Source organism: Urocitellus parryii, chromosome 12 (assembly GCF_045843805.1).
Source record: "Urocitellus parryii isolate mUroPar1 chromosome 12, mUroPar1.hap1, whole genome shotgun sequence".
In the NCBI taxonomy this organism is placed as follows: domain Eukaryota; kingdom Metazoa; phylum Chordata; class Mammalia; order Rodentia; family Sciuridae; genus Urocitellus; species Urocitellus parryii.
Genome location: NC_135542.1, coordinates 42,098,868 through 42,122,949, shown reverse-complemented (window position 1 = coordinate 42,122,949; position 24,082 = coordinate 42,098,868). Strand labels below are relative to the sequence as shown.

At 38.1% G+C, this 24,082-nt stretch overlaps 1 protein-coding gene across 2 annotated transcripts in view; it reads left to right on the top strand.

The window, feature by feature from the left end:
* The window catches only part of Nbas (NBAS subunit of NRZ tethering complex), a 324,194-nt gene that overhangs the window by 19,630 nt on the left and 280,482 nt on the right, over positions 1-24,082 (top strand). For both annotated transcript variants that reach the window (XM_026396378.2, XM_026395637.2), the window contains 3 exons: positions 6,757-6,890; positions 9,657-9,790; positions 10,781-10,879. In XM_026396378.2, the coding sequence (XP_026252163.2) occupies positions 6,757-6,890; positions 9,657-9,790; positions 10,781-10,879 (367 nt within the window). The remainder of the gene's footprint in view (positions 1-6,756; positions 6,891-9,656; positions 9,791-10,780; positions 10,880-24,082) is intronic.

Sequence of the window (24,082 nt, the reverse complement as noted above, 5' to 3'; positions counted from 1 at the left end):
ATTGTATATCTTGCTCCCCCACTTGCTACGTGGGGGACATCTTATGGGGTGGTGACTTAAAGAATTTCAGTCTGTTTCATGTGGACACAGTATTTGAGTATAAGAATGTGAATCACATTTCCTATTCCACTTCTCTATAGAAATTTAGGATAACAGTCTTCTTCCTCTTTATTTTACCTGTTTTTGTTCATCTCCCATCCTAACAATGCTGGAAAAGTCACTCTGTGGGTATAGAATTTAAAATGTGATAGCTATTGCTATAATCCTTTTCAAAGAGTTCTACCTATTAATAAATCGTGAAAAAGGTATGATTGAGGCCATGTCTTTTATCCATTTTCAACACTATATATTGCCTCTTTTAAATATTCACCATGCTCACAGGCAAGGGTAAAATATCTCATTTTCAATTTGCATGTTTAGTTTTAGGGGTGTGTGTGTGTGTGTGTGTGTGTGTGTGTGTGTATGTGTATCTCTAGAGAAAATTGTTAGCCTATTAAATCCAAAAGAATATGACCTTTTTTTGTATTTGGTTTGTAGTATCTGTATAGCACGAATGTTATCCCTTTATCATCCATGTTGCGAATATTTTTGCCCAATTGAAGTCTCTTAAATTTCTTTTACATAGAGAATTCTTTTTTAGTAGTGTTTGCCACTTTTTAAGAAAAACTTGAGGGTTTATCATGTTTAGACCTTATTGTAGAATTGTAAATTTTTTCTCGTATCTTTTAGTGACTCTATTTTAAACATAAATAATTTAGCATCTGTCTTCCTATTCCCATGAATTTGCACTTGCTCCATTGGTTCCTGACTTAGAAATTAGGATGTATATTAAATTGTTCCTCAAAGGCTTCATATTGCTGGTGAGGAGACTGAATCTCCCCAAAGCCATACTCAACTTGTTTCTGGTAACACTGAGACTCAACCCCATTGTTCCCTATTTTTAAAGTTCTTGCCATTGCATTTGCAGTGTGTACAAGTGGGCACTGGATTGAAATGTACCCCTTTAATCTTTGGGTGCCTGTTGTGTACTACCAGAACAAGGCACAGGTGATAAAACTTATGAATGAAGTTGATGCAGCTTCTCACAATTTTGAATTCCAAATGTTTAATTATTGCGATGAGAGCTGAGGGAAATGAAATCTTTGGAAAGGTGGAGAATAGTGGGGCATAGAGTTGTCAGAAGCTCTCCTAAGGAAGTGAGACTTGAAAAAGCAGCAAGTGAAGGGTTCAAGGAAAGGATGCTCTAAGCAGAGAAAATAACATTAAAATAACATTAACAAAACTTGGAGTGGGGGAGAGCTTGGCAGCTGGGCAGGTTTCAGGTACAGCAGTGGATGGAAATGTGGGCAGGTGTGAACATTTTGAGTTTGAAATGTCAGTTGTCAGGTTGCTGTTGTACTCAGCCTTTTTGAATACTTTTTGGGTAACTGACATTTGTCTTGTAAAAATGTATACTGTTCATTCCTTTCCCAAACCACACAGATAGCTGGAAAAATCCAGCGATAGACTTTATTTTCACATGGTTCTGTGAAATCTTCTTGTAATGAAAACACATCTTTATCTGGGTCAAAACACATGCCGAGTTTTCTGGAGTTACTGTTTATAACTAGAAGTAATAGTACAAACAAATCCCTTTTAGAAGGAACTTGGTTTAGACAGAAACAGAATGTACTGCATATGTCTTTTTATCCCATCAAAATGAAATAAGAGTGAAAAATCTGTTCTCAGGTGAGACAATAGTAATAGAAAAATGTTTGCAGCATTTTCTCAGCACATAAATATTTTTTAAGGCAAAGTCGTCGTCTTGCTGGTTTTTATGTAGCATCTGTGCATATGTAGCTTTTTGAGTTGTTCATCATTTTGTCTGCTTCCACATTTGACTTTTCAGCTATCTGAAGACATGGAACTGTTTTTCATCTTACACTCATTGTATTTAAAAAAAAAAAAAAGTTCTTAGAGTTTATGTAGTGTCTTGGACTGAATAAAGTTACCTAGACTCTCCTGTGTTCAAGGACCTCTCAGATTTTTTAATATACTTTTTACCTATTGATAGTAAAAATGAACTCATTGATACTTGGCATACTTCTCCCATATATACAAAATATATTACTGAAGGCAAGGGGAGTCTGACTTCTACACAGTACCTCTTTCAGGTAGAGAAAAGACCCCAGTTGTATAATGCATACTTAATTGGTGTTCTTTAAGGATAGTTGTGTAAACAGCATAGTACGAGGTGATCAATACTATGAAAAATGTATATACGGCATATTTGGTGCACTAGACGAGACCAGTCAGCTTCAAAGTGTCAAGGAAGGAGGAGGTAACAGGTAAACTAGGCTTACAAGGATGAGTAAGACTGGAGAGAAACAGGCCAGGTAAAGGCATCTGTGTGTATGAAAGACAGAGGTGGTATGTGTGGGTGGTGTTAGGGGTGTGATACAGGACGTGGTATGGGATGAAACTATAAATGTATATGATAGGCCTTTCTGTAAGGGCCTTTCTTGTATAGTGAGGTATTGAGACTTGGTTTTGTTGGGAATGAAAAGCCATCAGGGATTTTAAAGTAGCTGAAGGATTTGATTCGTTCATCTTTATTTTAAAATGTTCTTTGGGTAGTGGAGGAAGAGAAAGACTGAAGATGAGAAGACCAGTTAGGAAGCTATTTTATAAGAGTTAAAAAAAAAATTGATAAAAACTGACCTGTGATATTAGCAAATAATTACAGGGAAGGCCACAAACTTCTGAATTTTTTTTCCCTGTAGTTCCCATTGATCAACCTCTCCCCATCCCTTCCTTCCCTCTTATCTCCCCAGCTTCTGATGATCTCCCGAAACTTGAAAGTAAAATGGAGGTTAACTTTAGATTTCACCTGAGTGAGATCATGCAGTTCTTGTCTTTGCTTGCTGTTTTTCACTTAACATAATCTCCATCCATTTTGTCACAAATGACAGGATTTTTAATGGCTGAATAGTTTTTAATGTACACATGCATTATATTCATTCTTGTTTTGTTTCCATTTAGATTGTTTCCATTTGTTGGCTGTTATAATGTTGCAATATACATGGAAGTGCAGATGTCTTTCATGCACTGATTTCATTTCCTGTGGATATGTGTAGGTAGGAATAGGATTGCTGGATCATATGGTAGTTCTACTTTTAATTTTTTGTGCTAATTTACATACCCACCAACAGTGTGCAGAGTTCCCCTTTATGTCATTGTCAGGAGGACACGATTTTGAGAAAGAAGTGTGTGATGTTTGCTTTAAAAAAAAAAAAAAAAAAAAGCACAGGGGACTCCTGTCCCAGAGGATGCAATTCTGCCATCAGGGAGAACAGGGGGTTTTTAAAGAAGCTATTCCAAAGTCTGCATTCACGGTGTTCTCTGTAGGAGGATTGTGATTCACTGGTTAATTTGGGATAGGGAGAAGAGGGAAAAAAAATGCCCATTTTAAGATAAGCCAAGATGGTGGAGCTCAAGGGCTACTATATTCAAAGCATAAAATGAATCATTGTCACAGAACTTGCAATCCTCCTGCCTCAGCCTCTCAAATCACTGGAATCGGAGGCATGTGCCACCTTTCTTGGCTATTTTTTTCCTTGATTGCTCTGGTTAGGACTCATAGTACTATGTTGAAAAGTAGTATAACTAGGCATCCTTGTCTTATTCCACTAATTAGAAAACTTTCAGCCTTTTACTACTCGGTGTAATGTTAGCTGTTGGCTTATTGTATACGACCTTTATCATATTGAGGCCATATACCTAATTTGTTAACTGCTTTTATGAAAGGATGTTGAACTTCCTGTTTTTTTCCCCTCGCTCCTCAAAATCCCTTTGGTTATTTGGACCTTTGTGTTTCCATACAAATTTTAGGATCTTTTTTTCCCCCCTACTTTCTTTTGAGGTGATCATATGGTTTTTGTCCTTTGTTCTGTTGAGGTGGTATTGATTTATGTGGGTGGAACTATCCTTGTATCCCTGGGATGAATTCCAATTGATCATGGTTAATGTTTTTAATATACTATTGACTTTGGTTTGTTAGCATTTTTGTTGGATTTTTTTCAGCAAGGATACTGGTTTGTAACCTTTTGTGTGCTTGTCTGGTTTTGATATCAGGGCAGTGCAGGCCTTGTAGAATGTTTGGAAAAATTTCCATTTTTTTTTGGGGGGGGGGATAATTTAAAGAGAATTAGTCTTTAAATGTTTGGAACTCAGTAGTGAAGCCATTTATACTGGGCTTTTCTTTGGGAAGCTTTTTATTACTGATTCAGTCTCATTACTTATTAGTCTGTTCACATTTTCTGTTTCTTCATGACTCAGTTTTGGGAAGGAATATGTGATGCCGTAACTCCAGGTTTTGTTTGAATACTCTGTTGGTTTGCTGTCTGTTCATACTAGAGAGCTATCTAAGCACAACTTTGCAGTTCTGCAGTTGGTGTTTTGCTGAGCATGAACTGGGGGAATACCTAACAAGGGTACTCCATCACCTCATGCCTCTCTGTGGGACTGTAGTAGACCCAGACACCTTATCTGCAGCCACTGGGAAATCTCCCAACTCTGGGTAGAATCACTGTGGAGAGGCTAGTCCCAGGCCCCTGAGCCACACCTATGGCTACCCAAACTGCCAAGCTGTTTCACACAGAGCCTGTAATCCACCAAGACCAGCCCAGCACTGGGTAGCCCAAGTCCTACACTGCTCTCGTTGCCTATCACCAGAGTCTTTATGGCTCAAGCTGGCTGCAGTTACCCACAGGTAATCCTGGTCATGTTAGGCTTATGATATATTGGGGCTACATATCTTCTCCTGTGTCAGAACTGGGGCCATTCAAAAGCTTTGTCCATGGGCACTGGCCTATTGGTGAGGACTGTTAAGATCTCTCTCCTGTGCTATGTTTCACCATCCTGGCACTGCATTTCAAGGCCAAGTTCTGTGCTGATTGCCTTGTCCTACTGTCAGTGAATGAATGGCATTTTGCTCTACACTATGCTGTCCAAGGTGAGTAGTGATAGTGAAGGTAGTTCTTTGGCTCCAAGTCTAACTCTAAGTTGGCTTGTGCCTGACTCTCAGCCACAAGAATCTGCATGGCCTCAGGGGTGATCCAGGCCCATGCTATGGGTTGGCAGGGATGCAGGCTGAAACATGACTCCTACTAGGGTACAAGTCTCTCCTGGTGTTGGGCAGGTTTAGCAGCTCCTCTGCAAGCACTGGCCTTGAGGATAGCTGTGGTGCCTGAAGGGGATAGGATGTGGAGACAGTCCCTTGGCTATCAAGGCTGATGCTACTGTTACACCTGAGTTTTACAGCTTCAGGGACTTAGGAGTCTGAGGGATTGGGTGTGCCAGGCACACTGTAAGGCTGGCAGTGATGCAGGCCAAAACTCAAGTCTGTCCCACTGGGGCAGTTCTCTGCCTGATGACAGTACAGATGTGGAGGTTACACCTGGGAGCTCTGGTTTAGGTATATGGCCTTTGGGGTTTGCCTTGGCTTTGAGTCTCAAGCTCCATTTCTGTGCTAGTTTCCATGACCTGCTTCCTAGTTGGTAGTTTTTTTTTTTTTTTTTTCCTGTTGCCCAAGGTTGGAGGAAGGGTAGCGGAGGCAGTTTACTTGCAGCCTGGCTAATGCAGTACCCACAAACTGAGTATTGACCTGGGGGGTAGAGTCATGGGTCTCTACTTGGCACTGGACTTCAAGTCTAAGGCCTGGACTTAATTCCTGCTTCTCTACCGGGTGGGAGGCATCTCTTTGAATGCTGCTTGGAGTTGGGACTGAGGGTGGCGTTGAGGCTTGTGCCTCTCTTCCTGGCTAGATAGACACAATTTTATAGACGCAATTTTTTTTCTCTAAAAGGACAGCTTCTTAGAGCCATTCTTTTGTCTGTAGAAATCTGTCTTCGAGTAACTGGCTCAAAATATGCTGAAGAGGTTGGATTTGGGGTGGCCTATTTTTCTCTCCCACAGAAGCAATCCTAAGACCCTAAGAGGCAGCATGCCGAATGAGAAGTGCTCTGTGTGGGCAGGAAGGATGCTGAGGTTCCAGGTTTTTCTGCTCTTGACCTTGAGTCGTTTGATTATTTGGAATTCTAACAAGAGGGTGTTTATCCTACCTATCTCTTCAGCTCTGAGATTTTAATGAGAAATAGAAGCCAGTGAAACACACAAACTTCAAACAAAACCTAGATTTTAGAGTTTCATAACCTCTTTTTCCCCTCATTGCTAATATCCTTTCTATTTAAAAATTCAGAGAAAAGAAATCCCAGTGTTGGATTATTAAGATTACTTTAAGGTGTTGCTTATAAAAATCTCATTGACTAAAAACTGCTCTGGTGAATTTTCTAAATGTGTGTATCTGTATGGAATTCCTTTTATTTTGTGTTTTCTTGGCACCTGTATTTGATATATTTAAAGGATCTGTTAAGCTTCTCAAAACTTGATTTTAGAGGGGCCAAACTCATTGGATTAGAATTTTCTAGACTTTTGCTCTATTTTATTTTTGAGGCATATTTCTGAGCCTTTACCAGACACGAGAGTATGTTTAGCATTCATCAGGCCTCTGGTGTCAGAGGCTTTGCTTCTAAAATAAATGGGGCAGAATATTTGATTTACATTTTACTTGAAATGGATTTCTGGGAACTGTTTTCTATTGAATGAAATTTTAGAGATCCTTAGAAGGTAATGTAATATAGTTGAATATTTTAGTTAACATTTTAGTCACTGCAACTATCATTATGACATTGTTAAAAGCACCTCTTTTCATTCTAGTTCCAAAAGATCCCAAACCCCAGTGGAGACGGGTAGCATGGAGTTACGATTGCACACTGCTGGCCTATGCTGAAAGCACAGGAACTGTGAGGGTATTTGATCTCATGGGAAGTGAACTATTTGTCATTTCCCCGGTATGTATATTCCTTCAACCTCTGACATTTGTTGTCTGTTGCTTTCTATGTATAGGTGACTGAATGGATGATATGTGATGGTAGGGGAAATACAAGTAAATATAAATCAGAAAAACCTATGAACTTGTTTGGCATGGTGGTTCATGCGTTTAATTTTAGCAACTTGGGAGGCTGAGGCAGATGGATTGCAAGTAGTGTCTCAAAAGATTGAAAAAAAAGAAAATGGCTGGGGATAGTGCCTTTAAGTTAATCCCTAAGTACCTCCCTGCCCCCCCCCCCAAAAAACCTTAAGATACCCCAAAACTTAGTCTATCTGTGGTATTCCTTATATTTATAAGGCACTATACAGATTGAAAACCACCTGGTAAGTAACTACTAAATAGAGATTATTAAAAACAAGACTGAGAACTAGGGATGTATGAAATAAAGGTTTTTTGAGCCTCATTACACAGGCTACCCAGAGAAGGAAAAACTAAGTCTTGGAACAAGTTCCCACAACTTCCAGCAACAAGGCTAGGTAGGAATTTGAAAATGTCTGATGAACCTGGAGCTCTGTATTTTCTTTAGGGAAGGAAAGCACAATTCTTACATTGAACTTCTGTTTCCTCTAGAGGAGAGAACAGTGAAGGAGGGGAAGCTTGGGACAAGAGGTTAGACCACAAGGAGAAGTAATAGTTGCTTCTGGATTGGTTGGAGTAACAGTCCAGAAACGGGGCCTGGTGGGCAGCCATGATGGGATTTAAGTCAAGGTTTCAGCCTAGAGTTGATTTTTGTCCCTTACCTCTCCAACACCCTTCCATTCTCTGACCCTCCTAATTTTAGGATATCTTAGTTTTTTTTTTTTAATTTTTACTATAAGAGATTTAACCTTGGGGTGCTTACTCCTTTTAGTTTTTGTTTTGAAGATAGCCTCTTGCTAAGTTGCTGAGGTTGGCCTTGATCTTTTGATCCTTCTGCTTCATCCTCCTCTGTCACTGGGACTATAGGCATGCATCACAGCACCTGGCTATAATTCTTTTGTCGTGGTGCAGAATGTACCCTAGACTGGAACAACTAGAGTTTGTTACCTTTAAAAGGGATAAAAATTGAAAGAAGTGGATGGGGAAAAAATAATGGTTGGGGGGAAAAATAAACATGTATTTGTTGGCTACTTTATATTAATGACTGTCTATTATTTAATATTCAAAATTACCCTTTGAGTATGTTGGAAGATATTATTCCCATTTTACAGTTTAGAAAACCCAGTCTGGAAGTAAAATGACTTTCTCAGGGCAGCCCAGTTATTAATCTTTTTTTAGTGATATAGTGCTTTTTAGTTTATATCCTTAAGTGAAGGTACAGGATAGGTAGAACAGTGGTTCTAACTCTGGCTAATCAACTGGGAGTTTTATAAGGAAAATAAAAACAAAACCAAAATGCACTACAGGATTGCCCTGGCTCTACTGGGAGTTTTTATCTAGTTGATCTGTGTAGGAGCTGAGGATTAATATTTAAGATTTTCAGCTTACTCTGAGAGGTAGAGCTGAGAACATTTTTTTAAAATTCAAAAATAATGAATGGAAAAACTTGGAAAAAGTGCTTTGGCCTCTATTATGGAAATCCTTTGGAACCACATGAAGGAGTTTAGATTAGTCTAGAAACTAGTAATCTATTAGGAATATAATACAAGGTGTGTGTGTGTGTGTGTGTATATATACACATAGATTCAAATGTAATTTTTAAAATCTTATAGTAGCTATAATCGGTAAATTTCTTTGTTTTATTGAGCCATTATATTCAAAATACCATCTCAACATGTAATCATAAATGTTAATGAGATTTTCTTTCCTCTGTACTAAATCATTGAAATTTTATGTATATTTATATTTATAGTATCTCAATTAGAACTTGCATGTATCAGGTGTTCAATGAGTGGCTCTAGACTACAAGATACCATTTAGTGTTAGAAAAAACTCCCTCTACTCTCAAATCTAGTAGTTGGGAGACTGCAAATTAAACTGACAAGACAGATTAACAGGAGAAATAATACACAAATTTTATTAATGCTTTTGCGTGCTTGGATCTTCATAAAAAACTGAACTAAAGGAAGTAGATGTGGGGGCTTATATACTATCTTAATAAAGGTCTATAAACTGGGAAAGTGCCTAGGAAATGTGAAATAACCCTCATCTTCCATTAGTTAATGAGGTCTGTTTCTGCGACTCATTTTGGTATGACTTGCAGTCCCTTCCTGGTGCAGAAGCACTTTTCTAAAGAGAAAATTTTGCCTTTTTAGGCAGTAAGGAGATGGCAGAGAACTTTGCATCCCTTGGTTCTCAGTTGCCTTCTGCTCAAAATGATTCTATGCTTAAGTGGCGTATTTTTAGTGACATACTCTGATCAGCTCTAAGGTAATAAACTTTATTATGCATGCTTCCCAAGGTGCTCAGACCTTCATGTATTTAGCAGTGTAGCCTGGGAAGTAATTGGAGTTGGTTTTGTTTTTAGCCTAGGACACTGCTAGCAGTAGAAATTAACACTTGAAAGCTTATATTTAGAGTTCAGAGTCTGTGGTGGCCCTTCCTTCCTCCTGACCTTCTCACCCTTCCGCCTTTCTCCCTGTGAATAGAAATTTACTTAACCTGTGTGAACATCTCAAAGAGGCTGCTAAGGTTGGGAAAATTGGTCTAGATTAGGGTGTCAAAGCCAGTGTTTTGGATATCCTCCAGATAAGCATGTATTAACTTTTAACTACTATTTTAGTAACTTAATTTTTGTCTTCTACAGGCATCTAGTTTTGTAGGTGATTTGAGCTATGCCATTGCTGGGTTGATATTTTTAGAATACAAAGCAAGTGCACAGTGGTCTGCAGAACTCCTGGTCATCAATTACCGAGGAGAACTTAGAAGTTACCTTGTGAGGTAAAAATGTACTTTGGGAAGTCATATTTGATACAGTGTTTATTTCTCTGGCTTAGTGTCAGATGTATTTTTTCTTTTAGCATGTTAAGAAAAATTGCAAATACTATAGTTGAAAGAATGGTGTGTTGAACACACATTTCACATTGGATTCTGTACCTAGGATTTTATGTACTTGCTATATCACTTTTTTGACCATCTGTCCCTCTGACTCTAGCTATTAATCTTGCAGTGTATTTCAAAATAAGTTGGAGACATCAGCACTCAAATACTTTAGCATGCATTTCATTAATTAGAATTCCATATTTGCTTATAACTTTTCAGGTAAAAATGTCATACATTGTAAAGCACAAATCTTGGTTGTAACCACTGGTGAATTATGATAAATGCACATACTTGTGCTGTTCAAATCCTTCTCAAGATACAGAAAATTGCTATCATGCAAGAAAGTTCCCTGTATCTTTCCCAAAGTTACAGGGCTCAGGCCTTAGTGAGGCAGCACAAAGACCCTCGCTTCAACCCCCCATTATTGTGATCAAAGCAAAGATTTCATACATGTCAGAGTAACGGGCATAACATTACTGAAGGGATAGGAAAAAGGAGATATTCTCAAGGGAGAGAGTGAATCCTCTCAGAACAAAGGGACTGTGTGCCTCTCCAGCATTCCAGTTTTATTGGAGATCCCAGAGAAGTTTCCATACAGTCCTGTCCAGGTGTACCTTTTGACTTTTGACGTGAGACTTTCAAGTCCCCACTGTCAGGAAAACTCTAGGTCACTTGGGCCCATGCTGACTGGTTCTAATTGGAATCCTTTAAGTTGTAGATGGCCCATTACCTTTTATTTATTGTGGTGCTGAGGATCAAACCCACTGCCTCACGTGTGCTAGGCAAGTGCTCTACCACTGAGCTACAACTCCAGCCCCCAGTCTTATAAATTGACATTTAGTGATATCCTTGTGGTTTAATGGTATTTTTTTAATTTACCTTCTTTAGTGTGGGAACAAATCAGAGCTACCAAGAAAGTCACAGTTTCAACTTCAGTACCTATTATCCTCATGGAATAAACGCTGCTGTTTACCACCCTGGTCATAGGTAAGAACCATTTGCTCTGATATTTAGTGGAATATTGGGTGAATATGGAAATTTTGATTCAGTGAGAAGAAATGGTCTATCTTGATTCTTTCTTTGGCTATTTCATTCCACACTTTTGTGTATAGCTATGATTAATATCTGTAATATTGTTGTAGTCATCTTTATTTTATGCTTATCTCCCTGGTGAACTGAACTTTTCCAAGCCAGATAGGGCACTGGGAATATTCGTTAAGGAATTTCTTTCCTCTAGCCCTCTGGATCTTTTCTTTTTGTAAGATGAGTGTTACACCTAATTCTTGGCATTGAGAGAACTATTAAAGTACTACATATAAAGTGCTTTCACACAGAAGGGCCTCAGTAGATGTTACTTCTCCTTTCCTTGCAGATTAGTGCTAGGTTGGCTGAATATAGGTTGCATAGTTCATTCCAATAATTGCAACACATTCTTCAGGGACTCCACTTCTCCATTATTTGCCATCTACATTGAAGTTTACTAGGAGCTTTTGGCATTTTCTCCTTCCAGTGATTTCTCTTCTTTAATTCTGAGAATGAAATTTATGTATTTCATAAATTAGCCAAGGTAATTGTTTGATTCTCTAAATTGAAAGAGTGTCAAATTTTGAGTCAGGTGAACCTAACTTGGAGTTTTGAATTTTGTGACTAATTTGTTTTTTGGTTAGTCTTTAAACTTTCTGACCCTCAAGATACTTAATTCTTTATCGACTGAACATGTGTGCAAGTTTTGCGTACCATTCAGTCATAGGTATCTTTTCATTATTTTCTTTTTATTCTGCAAAAGAATACATACCCCTACCCCCATACTGAAATGCCCTTTGCGCTCGCTCTTCCCTGATGCCATCCTCGGTGTCCTCCCAGAGATAACCACTATACCGAATTTCGTGTGTATCATCCTCTGCTTCTTTATCACTTATTCCTAGTTTTGCTGTTTGACTTTATATAAGTGGAATCACACAGAAGACATTGTAGGTATTTCTTTGACTTGCCTTTTGATTCATTTTATCTTGTTCACTTATTTTTTAACTATGAGAATATTTTATTTTCTGAATATGTAGCATTTATCCATTCTCCCATAGATGAAAATGTTTCCAGGTTTTTTTTGATATAAATACAAGTATAGTGGTAAAAAAAAAATCACTGTACACTTAGCACCTTCTGTAAGTTTCTGTAGGATATAGTATCTAGGAGTGGAATTGCTAACTTGTTGAAAGTACATCCTAAACCTATCCAGGTAAAGTTAAGTATTTTCCTTAGAACTTATAATGTTGTACAGCCCCATCACCAGTCTGAAAGTTTCTATTTCATTCTCAATGATCTTGATGTTGGGAATGATGTCAGACTTCTAAATATTGATAAGGATAAAAGAATCTTACCATGGTTTGAATTTGCATTTCTTTGGTTGCTGTTTGAGGTTGTACAACTTTGTTACTGGCCACTCTATTGTGATTTATAAAATGATTCATCATTTTTTTGTTGGGTAGTTAATGTTGACATTTTTGTATGATCTGTATAGTAATTTTGGATCTGTTGTATGCATGATCTTGAGATTAATTTTTTTTACCATTTTTATTAGATTTACTTTAATATTTGAAATTATGTGCATATATCAAATAGTTTTAAATAGTTCTAAAAACTAAATTGGTGTCCACTTTTAGCGGCATTCTTCTGGTTGCTTTCATGCATCTAAATAAAATGCTTCCATTGTTACTTTTTGATTTATAACTTCCCATTTTTTTCCCCTTGCAAGATGGATACTAAGCTTCTTCACTTTACCACATGCATGCACACTAATTCTTTGCTTGGTCTCTAATATTACAATTTGTAGGATGAGTATTATACTTAGATATTTGCAGGTGAGATAAGTTTATATGGTATTCCATGATAGCTTTTCAATGTTATTTTTCAGTAAACATTATTGATGTCTTATTGCTGTCAACTATTCCAGGTGTTTGGGTTGTGTATTCCTTATGAAACTAGCTAGGATAGCAGATAATGAATGATGAACACAAAGTATGTGGAGAGCTGATAAGTGCTATGGCAAGAAAATGATCAGAGATGCAGATTGGAAATGTGGAAAGTAGGCTTAGGTGACAGTTTTATGTGGGAGGTCTCTGTTCTCCTTGAAATTTATTTTCCCAAAGATCTGTGAAAAGTGAGGGTAGTTATTTGAATATCTGGGAGAAGAGGGTTTCATGCAGGGGAGGAACAAATGCATAAGCCCTGAGTTGGGAGTGTGCTCTGCATTTTTTAGGAACAGCAAGGAAGTGAGTTTGGATGAAGCAGATTGAATAGAGTAATAAGTGGAGGTCAGAAGAGTAATGGTCATTGCTGAATCCTGCAGGGCTTTGCAGGCCACTCAGACATGTGTTCTTACTTTCTGCCTATGTTCTCATTACAATTAATATTCTAGTTGCTCAAGCTTTTAAATGTACCTACCACAGAATTACCCCTAAACTCACTCTGCTGGGTGTAAGTCTCCCTTCAGTACATCACATACATTAGTGGTGTGAAGTTTCACCTTCTTAAATTGGTATCTCAGAATTTTCTGATCTGCTCCCATTTAGATTTCTGCCTGCTGCATAGCGATTGTCTTGAAACTTCACCCTCATCCCAAGAATTTTTTCTGTTTTGTTAAAACTTTCCTGAATCTTTTTTTTTTTTTTTTTTTTTGGTCTTCAGGTTTATCTCACTATTTTGGCGAATTTCACAACTTCCTATAATGCCTCACAGAAAGGCACATGGGAGTATATTTTTTGAAGTCACAGATGCCTGAAAATGGCGTTATTCTATTTGCATGCTTAATTGATAGTTGGGCCAACAGAATTATAGGATGGAAATGATCTTCCCTTACAATTTGAGAGGTATTGCTGTATTTTTTTCCCCCTAGCTTCCAGTATTACTCTTAAATTTTAACATTCTGGAATGAAGCCCATTTTTATTTTTCCCTTTTTCTGGAAGTTAAGATTTTTTCCCTCCTGTGTTCTGAAATTGGACCATGCTATGAGTTGGACTAGGTTTTTAGTATCTACCACTCTGGCCCCTTAGTTTGGGTACTTGTAATCCCTACAGTTTGTTAGAAATACCAGGTTGCCATGAGGAGTCAAACACATGCAAAGCAAACTGTACTTTTGCAGAAGGGTATACTACTGAAGAATCTGGCAAGAACCACACTTGGTACTCTGCCTGGGTTTTTTTTTTTTTTAATAGGTATTTAGTACAAGGCGCACACTATGTCAACCATCCAGAAGTGACTCCTCATGTCACACTGTAGTACGAGAACTGCTAGCTCTTTAAATCAGGACTGTAGTATCACAGGTGTAAGCAGAAAAGATGGTGATCATGGTGCACTTGCTGCCATCAGCACCTACAAAATAAATGGCCCATTGCTAGCCGCCTCATTCTTATAAATCAATGATGGTCATGGAGACTTTGCTGACACAGCACAGGAAAACCAGGTAACCCTCATAATTGCTTAAATGCAGCTGCTCCTTTTCCACTCTCCATATCCCACATGTGTGCATCTGGTTTGCCAAAACATCATCTCTCCCAAATCACAGCTGCGAACCAGAGAAATTTAGTGTTTAGTTTTCTTGCCTTTAGTGGAAAGACCACTAGAAAGAGGATGGGTGTGGAGTGCCAGGTCGTCATATCCTCACCACAGCCTAACTTGGAACTTAAGTGACAAACTTCTTCCTTGCTTAAGCTAGCAAAGCATTGTGACACAGGAGGGTGCAGAATCTGTGCTAGAATCCAAATCTTCCAAGCCTCAACTCCATTCCCATACGGTACATACCTGCCAACTTTGGCTTTCTTTCCTTTTTCATCCCCCACGAGTAGCTACACTACTGAACACAAGTGCTCAGAGATGTGACTTTCCAGGGGAGGTGGTGTCATGGCCAAGTCAAAAGAGGTCTTTCCTGCAGGCAGATGTGTCTTCCTTCATGCTTGGGTTGCAGAGGTCTTATCTCCAGACTGGGATGCCACACATGTGTCAGACACTCTTCCATGGAGAAGTCTCACATGTCAGTTTTGGGCTTGGGGTGTAGCTGGGAAGTAGACTGCTTGCCAGTGTGTGAAGTTCTGGGTTCAGTTCCTAGTACTCTAAGCTTCAGTTCTATGCTTCTACAAGGGACTGTCACAGGCCAATTTGTGGAAATTGAGAAATTCAGCTTCATGATATCCATTTCCTCTTGGTACTCAGGTAGGTTTTTCTTGATGCTCAGTCTCTCTACCTATTTTTATCCTAACTCAGCACTGCATCTTGTTCTGATAAGGAGTTCTGGGTTACAATCTATGTGATTGGCTAATTTTAAAATTGGGGCTGGTAGAGGGAAGGGCTATAGTTAAAATGGGTGTGATTGACTCTTACATCTCAAAGCTACATAATATATTCTAAAAGTAGACTGCAGGACTTTTATATTTCTCACAACCCCCCTCCCTCCGCTTTTCTTTATACCTCTTGGTTTCATTTTATTTTTGTTCTTGTACCCTCTGATATTGCCACCCATCCTAGAGATCTTAATTTTGAGTTGGAGATCACCCATAATGAGTTCTCCCTTTTTAGCAGTTTGGATAGCTGCCCCAGTAATACTCAGCATTTGGCAAATTCCTTTCCCGCTTGGTGGAAGCTTGTCTTCTTTCCAGGTCTTGATTGAAACCAAGTCACAAGGCTGAAAGTGATGAATTGTGAACTCCAGAGGAGGAGTCCGAGCAGCAGCTTATAGTAATCATACCAGCCAAAATAAAAAAATCCACCCAAAAAGGTCACCTATGCGAGGTTAGAAAGATTTGTAGTTCCCAGATTCACTAAGAAACTATTGGCTTTGACAGAGCTTTTTGTGAATTTTCAGGCACTCCTGTTTTAAAAAAAACCCTTTATAATCTAGTTTTGCTTATTTTCTGAAGGACTAACAAATGTACATCTGAAGTAAAAATAAGAACCATTGTCTTTTTAAAATGTTCATGTATGGCTGTGTTTTGGTTATACTTTTCTGCCAGGTGTTTAAGGCTGTTTGTCAAAATTGTCCTTTTTCCTATCTACTGTTAGCTGAGATTTGTCAGGGAGCAATCTTGGGAACTTGTGAGAAGCCAATTGGCTCCTTTAGCTTTTCCTCTACGAGTTGTGACATCTGCCGGGATGGGTCAGGGTCTTGCTGAGCACATGTGGTTTCCCTTAAGAGCATTAGGGGCATTTCCCTCTCCAGTGACCCTTCTATCTGCAGAATTCTGGTTGGCATTCTGTTCTCTAGGGTCCTCATGATCCTGCTGACAGGGAGGTTGGGTGGCTCAGTGGAGTTGGAAGGCCTTTAGAGGGGTCCTGTTGTTCCCTGGATCCTGGCTGACCTTAGAGGGCAAAGGCCAAAATGTTGGCTTTTTCCTTGGCCCTTTTACTTCTAACTTTGGTTTCCAGGTTTGGGCTTTAAACATCTAGGGGGTCAGCTTCACCAGTCTTCAAGTAGGAGTAATGAGTTTTAACTTTTTTTTAAGAGAATTTTTTTTAATTAGTTTGTGGACACAACATCTTTTATTTTCTGGTGTTGAGGATCGAACCCAGTGCCCTGCTCATGCCAGGCGAGTGTGTTACCGCTTGAGCCACCTCCCCAGCCCATGGGTTTTAACTTTAATGTCAATAATTAATTGGTCAGTATTCATACTAGAAGTCAGTGTTATATCCTGTCATAGATGAGACGGCTTATTGTCTCAAGTCAGGTTCTATTAGAAGCTGTGCTTCTACAAATACCAGCAGGCTGCAGTTATAAAAAGTTTTATAAGGAAATAAACAATGATACTAATAAGAGCAAAACACATATTCAGCTTGGGTAATAGCTGTGAATCAAGAAATGGTGTGCTACTGAATCAAGAGCACACTCTTCTTCCGAGCTGTCAGCCCTTTGTAGAAACCGCAAGTCTCAAGCCTTGACCATATTTGTTGCTCCCAGACCACAATGATTGTTAGTTTATTTTTCTTGACAATAAACTATTTCTTTATGCTCACATATTCTTTGATAGTGTTTTATTATGTTGAAACAAAGTTTACTCTTGGTCAAGTGTTTTTTTTTTTTTTTTTTGGTTCAATTCAATTGATGTTTTCTCTATACCTAGCTATTAATATCTTCCTTCCTCATTGTATATATTTATCACCACATAGCCAGCCCCTCACCAGGGGCTTCCTGTGCAGGAAGGGATAAGCCACCAGAGAAAAATATTCTAAACTAATTAGTGAAGAAATAAGAGACAAATTCAGAATTAGTTTTAAGGGAGCTCCTGATAGATCCTTCCAGTCCTGATAGGAGCTGGAACAGAACAGTTAGAAAACGACTCCAATTATTAAATTTTTTTAAATTCTACTTAGCTGTACATGTCAGCAGAATGTATTTCAATTCATCGTACAAAAATGCACTGCAACATCTCAATTCTGATTGCACGAATGGTGCGTCTCTACACCATTTACAATCATACATGTACCTAGGGTAACGATGTCCATTCATCTCATTCCACCATCTTTCCTATCCTTATAACCCCTTCTCATCCTCCCCTTTAACCAATCCAAAGTTCCTCCATTCTTCCATTACCTAGTATTATTGTGTTGTGATTTGCTTCTTGAAATTGAGAAGGATTTTATATATGGGTGCTTCATTGTTTGGGGCACAGATACTTATGTCTTGTTGATGGTGTGGTTCCCTTAAGCAGTATAAAATCTTAAGTTTTTTTAGTCATAGATGGACACAATACCCTTGTCTATTTTGTACATGGTGCCAGGGAATGAACCTAGCACATACTAGGCAAGCACTCTATCATAGCCACCCAGCCCCCAAAATGTCCTTTCTTTTCTGATGGATTTGACCTTAAATCCACTTTATCTGATATTGGGATGGAAACCCCTGTTTATGTGGCCCATGTGAATGATGTTTTTTCCCATCTTTTCACCTTCAGTGTGTGGATCTCATTTCCTAAGAGATGAATCTCTTGAAGGAAGTGTATTGTTAGATCATTTTTTTTTTGATCCAGTCTGAGTCTAGGGCATTAACATTAAAGGTTATTATTGAGACAGTTTGTATTTCTGGTCATTACTGTCCGTTTTTTTATATTTTTAAACTTGAGTTGGTTTCTCCTTTGATTGGAATTTCTTTTAGCATAGTTCTGCCTTTGCTGATTTTCATTTCCTCCTAATGGAATATTTTTGCCAAGGGTATTCTATAGTGTGGGCTTTCTTGTTGAAAATTCTTTTAATTTTTGTCTTATCATGGAAGGTTATTTTGACATCAAACCTGAAGCTTAATTTTGCTTGGTATAAGATTCTTGGTAGGCATACATTTTCTTTCAGAGTTGGTAAGTGTTCCAGGATCTTCTAGCTTTGAAGGTCTGGGTTGAAAAGTCTGCTGAGATTTGAATTGGTTTCCCCCTATTTTGTAATCTTGCGACTTTTAATCCTATCCTTACTCTGTATGCTAGGCATTCTCATTATAGTATACCTTGCTATGGATCTGTGGTAATTTGTACATTCGGTTGTACATTCGGTATCCTGTAAGCCTCTTGTATTTGATTTTCCAATTCCTCCTTTGGGTGACCGGCAGGTGGCTCTCCAATTCTTTTTTCTTCCCTAAAGGAAGAGCTTCAAAGGCAGGGATAAGGTTTCAGCAGGTGGAGTCTTTCATGGTGTCTGGTAGTCAACAGGTTGATTGGCATCTTGAAGCCATGCCTATCTCTGGGAGTCTGTGTGGCTAGGTGGCTGCAACAGGTTACCTCATCTCTGGTGCTGTGTGGAACCTGGAATAGCTGAATAGAACTCACATGTATCTGTCCATTCTTAACCAGCAAGATTGCCACTGGAAGTTCCCAGATAGCAGATTTTCCTATTCTCTGGTTAAAATGATGGTTTGATTCATCTGGCCATGGATAGCTGTCGACAGTTCACCTGATCTTTTTTTTTTTAATGTCTAGCTATTAATATGTTCCTTTCTCAGTGCACGTAAACTTTCTCTTCTGAAATTTTAACCTTCTGTATTAAAATGTGGAGGAAGATAGTGTTGAGGATTCCCATCTTTGAAGATTTTCCCAAGTGCAGTTTCCTTCTATGAACTGTAAGTTCCATCTAGACTTACGAGATACTTTTGCAAACTACTCAGTAGACATTCCTAGCAGTTCTATGAAATTTTTGTTTTTAAAGTCAAATGTGTTCGAGATTCAAAATAGTGATATATGAAAATATTCCATATTGACAGAGGAGCAATTGAGTATAAGTTGCATTAGAACATTTTTCATAAATTCTAGATAAGATTAATAATTATATGAAGGATTATTTTTGGAAAAGTCTTAATCTTAATCACTGATTATCTCATGCAGAGAGGGAGTGCATTTCACCATTGATAAAATACACTGCTGCCATTGGAGAGGTGAATGTGCAGCATTGTTTTTGGGAACTACGAATATCAGTAATTGAGTTGACCTTGAGTTTTTCATTTTTGTGTCTCGGTTTCTTCAACATGAGAAAGTCCTTTCTATAAGCTCAGATTGGTTATTTGAAGAGGAATGAGGAAATAACTTGTCCATAGAACTACATTGTCTTGGTAGGAATGAAAATCTTCAGATTTGATTTCAGGTCCTTACTAATCTCTATAGACTGACTTTTGATTACAGGGGCACTGGGTTCTACAGAGGGAGGGAAGTGGACTATCTCCTGTGGTCTATTTTTATTCTTTATATGCAGGCTGACCATTCCAGAATATGCTAAAGGTCAGTAGACATGTCAGAAGAATGTTGGTTCTTAGCAATTCTTAGCTGAATGTTTGTTAAATAGAACACAACTTATTTTTCTTGATGGGGAATAAAAGAATTGTGATGGAGTGTTTTGGTCAGTTTCATTAGTTTGATCCTTTTTTGGCTAACATTTAAAAATATTAACTTGGAAATCACTTAGACACCTTGACTCCTATTCTGGGAGATTCCTTCATAGGACGGGCTAGTTCTTGTCACAGCCACATTTAAGTAAGCTTTTTGAAGACTATAAATTCTTAAAATCTGTTCAGGTGAATCTTTCTGGTTAACTTGATATGTTAATTTGATCTTAAGGTTTTTTAACTCAGATTTTTTTGTTTTTGCTTTTTGTACTCTAAGAACTCTGCAAAGATTTCTGGAAATCTGAAGTTAGTTTGGCTGGATTGAATTTCTTATGCTATGAATGATGCTGGCTACTGTGGTTTACATTGAGAATGAAAAGACTAAAGACTATTGAATAACCTTTATCAGTTATCATTCTAAAAAAATCAAGTGGAAGAAAAATTGTGTGTGGAATAGAATGTGCACTGGATTAAGAGACAGGATCTTGAATTTTTTTTAGTTGTGTTGATAATTGTGGAACTGTTAAACCACGACACAAAAGACCACCAATTAAATTTAAATCAAATTAAAGTAAGCTTGTAATTCCCACCAGCCGGGACTGTCCCTCTTCCGAAATCCGTGTAATAGAGGACAGTACTCCAGCTATCTAGGAGCGCAGTTTTATAGCACAAAAATTTGCAAAAAAGTAGGGTGTCTTGAACTTACAGATAACAGGATTTTGACATGCATAATACAAGGGCAGGTAGTAGGTTAATGGTCTAAATGGTTCAGCACTTAGGGAATAAATTTAGATTCCCAGCATCAGAAATTATGAGGCGCCGCTAAGGTTTCAGAGGTTCAGGGAAAACAGGCATGGGTGAGTTCAAGGAATGGGCAGGCATTCCAAGCAATTTTAGAAAATGCAGTAGTTTATGGTAAAATAGAAAGTAACTTTCATACTTTGAGATGGCTCCCAATCTTAAAATGGAATTGGGCTGGGTTCATCAGAACCACAATCAGTTACTCTTTCTTGGTATTGCACTGAGGACAGAGAAAAGGTGATGTTTCTGGCAAGCTTTGCAAGCACCAAGCATGTCCAGAGAAGGCTACAAGGTAGCATTTAACAGGAAAATCATGGTGGGAATTTGATAGTAGGCATAGCAGGAGGAGCCATGGTCAGGGGTACCTACTTGGCCCACAGTAGTTAGCTCATTTTCTGTTGAAGCCTTCTTTGTTTCAGAGAAGACTTTTCCTGGGGGCATGACTTCAAAAAATTAAACTGCTAATATTGGCTGAAAAGTGGGGTTTAGTTTTAGAAACTGGATAGTCATGCAAACCTTTAATCCTGGTTGAAATAAGTAGACTGTATAGAGGTGGTGAACATGGTTTTGTAGTGGAGTTGTTTAAATGTATCCCAGGGTTTTAGATGAAATTAAGTCTTCAGATGATTGTTGGTATTATCTATGGGTTGAGGGAAGGTGCTAGGCAAGGACTTCCAAGAAATTCCACGTATTCCTTAGTGCTTTCATTGACATTCTGTTTGTTAGGTCAGTGGTTCTTAACAGGGAATGGACAGCAGAATCATCTATTGAGGAATTCGAAAAGAAAGCATAATTGGCCTCATTCCCAAAGGCTCAGTCCTGGATTTTTTTTTTTTTTATTAAAAGGCTCTCTAGGTGGGCTGGGGATATGGCTCAAGCGGTAGCGCGCTCACTTGGCATGCGTGGGCAGCCTGGGTTTGATCCTCAGCACCACATACAAAGATGTTGTGTCTGCCGAAAACTAAAGAATATTAAAAATTCTCTTAAGAAAAAAAAAAAAAGGCTCTCTAGGTGATTCTTACTGCAGAAGGTCTGCCTTTGAAAGGCCTGTGTGGCATTTTGCACTCCTGTCAGTTTGGAATCCCCATCCTTACCTTAGCCAAGAAATCCCTCCATTTGAGGTGTTATCCTGCTTAATGTTTCCCAAGGTGTGACAGGCATACACATAGTGGCTTTAGGTATACTGTGGTAAATCTTTAATAGTTTTTTTAAGACAAAGGAAAACTTAAGAGTTATGCTTTGGCAAAACTAAATTGAAGTTTGATTTTTAAATGAAGACAGGGAAAGATTAACAGCTTTTGTATGTCAAATCATTTGAAAGGGTATGCTAGTGTCTGTAGTTTTGGTTATGTTTCTTACCTTTTTACCTAATTATCCTTTTTTAGTATTCATTGCTAGTATATAGAAATATAACTGTATATATTGATCTTTAATCTCCCACTTCCTTGATGAACTTAGTTACTAATTCTAGTGGAATCCTTCAGTCATAATTTTTTATGTTCTTATAGGAACTTATTCAGCTTATGCTTTTTAAACCACCTAAATGCACACGTTTCTCACATTTGAATCCCAGAAGTCACTCCTGGGCTGTAGAGCTACTACTAAACACATGTTTACTTAGCAACTTTCTTGAATGGCTCATAAGTACCTCACCCTTATTACAGTCTATCTTCATCTTTTTCTTCAGACCTGCTTTTCCTGTGTTTCCAAATCTCAATGTATTTACATGAGGCCCAAACCTGAGGTTTACTTTAGATAATTCTTAGCTTGTTCTTAACTTCTTTTAGCCTTGATTTTTTTCTCAAATCTGTTTCCTCAAATAGTAGTGATAAAACATCAAAATCTCATACTGTCCTAGAAGGCTTTTCTAAGAGGAGAGTTTATAGCACCAAGTTCCTACATTAAAAATAAATACCAAATCTAATGTTACATCTCAAGTCTGTAGAGAAAGAACAAATACCAATATGAGTAGAAGATAGGAAATAAACTCAGAAATTGCACTGCTTTTTTTAATACTCAAAGGACCAATGAAACAGAGCTGGTTCTTTGAAAAGGTAAATAAGATAGATTAAATCCTTAAGCAAACCGAGATCCAAATCGGCAAAATTAGAGATGGAAAAGGAGATCACCAGATACACTTCTAAAATCCAGAATCATTAGAAGCAAGTTTGAAAAATTATACTCCAATAAGCTACAAAATTTCAAAGATATTGATAGATTTCTGACATGACCTACTCAAATTGAACCATGAGGATATAGAAAACTTCACTATCAAGTAATGAAATTGAAGTAGCAATTAAGTCTTGCAACAAAGAAGTCTAGGACCAGATGGATTCTCAGCTGAGTTCTACCAGATCTTTAAAGAACTTCAAATTATTCCATCAAATAGAAAAGGAAGGAACTTTGCCAAATCATTCTGTGGAGCCAGTAGTAGTCTGATACGTCTATCTGGTTTTGTTATCAAAGAAAATTTCAGAGCAATATCCCTGATCAGACCCAAAAATTCTTAATGTGTTTTTAGATGTTTATAAATATTTTAAGGACCAGGCGTGGTGGCACATGCTTGTAATCCCAGTGTCTCCAGAGTCTGAGGCAGGAAGATTGCAAGTTCAAAGCCAGCCTCAGCAACTTAGTCCTTAAGCAACTTAGCAACAACAAAAAAAACTGGAGATGGTAGCCTAGTGCCTTGTTTCCAGCTGCTTTCCTGCGTCTCCTCTTCCATAATGTTCTGCCTCACCTCGAGTCCCAAGCAACAGAATTGGGTGTCTATGGAGTGAGACCTATGAAACTTTGAACCCCTAAATACACTTATCCTCCTTTAAAACTGTTCGTGTCAGGCCTTTGCTCACAGCAATGAAAAAGCTAACACACTGGAATGTCAATTTCAGGAGGGCAGGAACTTTATCTGTTATTTATGGCTCTGTTCTCTGCATACAGAAGAGGACCTGCTCAAACATTTTTGAGTCAATGAAAGTCTGACTTTGGACGAATTAAAATCTAAGAACTTGGGAGAAACTTGAAGTTATAAAACAGATTTGTTCAAACTTTTCTTGGCTTAAATTAGTCTTAACCCATAACATTATAAACTTCATGAGGGCAGGGAAATGTTGGCTCTCTTATATAGCATATTTCTCGTGTTGGCACAGTTCCTTTGAAAACTTAAATACTCCTTAACTTCAAGAAATCAATTATATATTGATCTAAGATTTCAACTGAAAATCAGAGCCTTTATTGTTCACCAGATGCTTATATGTGCTAAATCTCAGTCATCACAGTTCTGTGACATGGTATCACAACTGCTGTTGTGTGTATGGAGAAACTGAAGTTCCCAAAGGCTTATGAAACTATGATGGTGTATTAGGTGGTAAACTCATGTCGTTGATTCCATGCCTAGGGAGCTTTTCTCTGAAAGTGGCTGACACCTGTAGACTGTTAGTCGAGTCTGGCCTGTTTCTAAGAATAGATTTTGCATTTCTTAGACATTTGAAAAACAACTCACATATTTTGACACATGAAAATTATACGAAATTTGAATTTTGGTACCCTT